Raw genomic sequence first — 1,465 nt, forward strand, 5'->3', positions numbered from 1 at the left:
ATTCGGAGTATTATAAGTAAAAATTAAGTACTTTGCAGTTTTATTTTATTATATATATTAAATTTTATAATTTATTTCGTTTCGTTTCTTTTTTCCGGTATTTTCAGATTCTAATTTTATAAACTGAATTGCATCTCCATGACAACAAGTAAATAATTTTCATGAGTTATGGTATGTTGTTAAATCTACGAGTTGTTATTTTTAAAATATTCATATTTTAAGCTTCAATTCAGTTTTATTGTGAAAGAATAGAAATGAATAGGCATGTCAATGATGCATTTCCAAAAGGGAACTACTCATCAGTAAAACAAAACAAAAAAGAAACAAAAACAAAAAAAAACGGAAATATTTTTTTCATGCTCAGAATTGTCGAAGCATGGAATATTTTGTTCCCTTGAAAAAATCCTTACTCTTGGCGTATTTATCCTCTTTAAGACTCTTTTACTGTTCACTTTTCCGTCTTTTTTGTGCTTTATCCACCGTACTATGCATGCACTTTTGGCTATCATTGCTTCTATTACTTACTGCTTTCTGAGCCTCTTTTAACTTATTCCGACAGTTGTAGTAAACCTGAGCACTGTGTACAATAAGCTCGTTATTATAAGATAAGCAGCACTAACAGAAACGTGTTGAAGACTTTTCCCTTCATCTTTCATCGCGATCAGCCGCCTTGCACAATATGCGGAGATAAGCAAACTGATTATTTAATTACATTTACAATGTTATTGTTCGTTATTTTGGCGTGGCTTTTCTTTCTTTCCATTTTCTTCCTTCTTGTCTTTCATCCGTCATAGGTTCGGTATAAAATGACTAAAAGACGACGAGCTGGACAAAATGCTTAGCGGCATTCCGTCCGTCTTTACATTCTGCGTTCAAATTCCGCTGAAGTCATCCTTTCGGGCTCGATAAAATACGTACCAGTCAAGAACTGGAGACGATGTAATCGACTACTCCTCCTCCCCCTCCAAAATTTCAGGCCTTGTGCCTATTGTAGAAAGGAACTAAAACGATTGTTCCCTTACCCACAAAATGTCCAGCCTTGTGTCTACGTTAAAAAGTATTAATACTGGTTTCAAATTTTGGTACAAAGCCAGCAATTTTGGGGGAGGGGTAAGTCGATTACATCGGTCCCAGAGTTCTATTAGTACTTATTTTATCGACCCCAAAAGGATGAAAGGCAAAGTCGACCTTGACGGAATTTGAACTCAGAACGTAATGACCGACAAAATGCTTAGTCCGGTGTGCTAGCGATTGTGCCAGCTCGCTGCTTTAAAAATTATTAATATTATTTTGAAAAGAGGGGAGACCACTCCAAGTTCTGAGTTCTAATCCCACCGATGTCAACATTACATGTCAATCCTATAAAGGTAATGGACGTCGGACTTAGGAAGCACCAAGTTGGAATTTCTCCGTTTTGGCGGGAATTTTTTAGATTTTTTTTATTCACTGTGCCCTTTGAAATGCT

The 1,465-nt window shown here is 35.8% G+C and overlaps 1 protein-coding gene across 7 annotated transcripts in view; it reads left to right on the forward strand.

Annotated features, from left to right (window-relative positions):
• Positions 1-113: 113 nt before the first annotated feature.
• The window catches only part of LOC106883632 (dynein axonemal light chain 1), a 27,156-nt gene continuing 25,804 nt past the window's right edge, over positions 114-1,465 (forward strand). For 3 of the 7 annotated variants that reach the window (XM_052972711.1, XM_014934726.2, XM_014934727.2), the window contains exon 1: positions 1,323-1,367. In XM_052972711.1, coding sequence (XP_052828671.1) covers positions 1,338-1,367 — 30 coding nt within the window. In that variant the 5' untranslated portion in view covers positions 1,323-1,337. Of the gene's footprint in view, positions 172-441; positions 1,368-1,465 lie in introns of those variants that run through there. The other 4 variants (XM_014934728.2, XM_052972712.1, XM_052972713.1 and 1 more) reach the window with 4 other exon arrangements.

Source organism: Octopus bimaculoides, chromosome 14 (genome assembly GCF_001194135.2).
Source record: "Octopus bimaculoides isolate UCB-OBI-ISO-001 chromosome 14, ASM119413v2, whole genome shotgun sequence".
Lineage (NCBI taxonomy): Eukaryota > Metazoa > Mollusca > Cephalopoda > Octopoda > Octopodidae > Octopus > Octopus bimaculoides.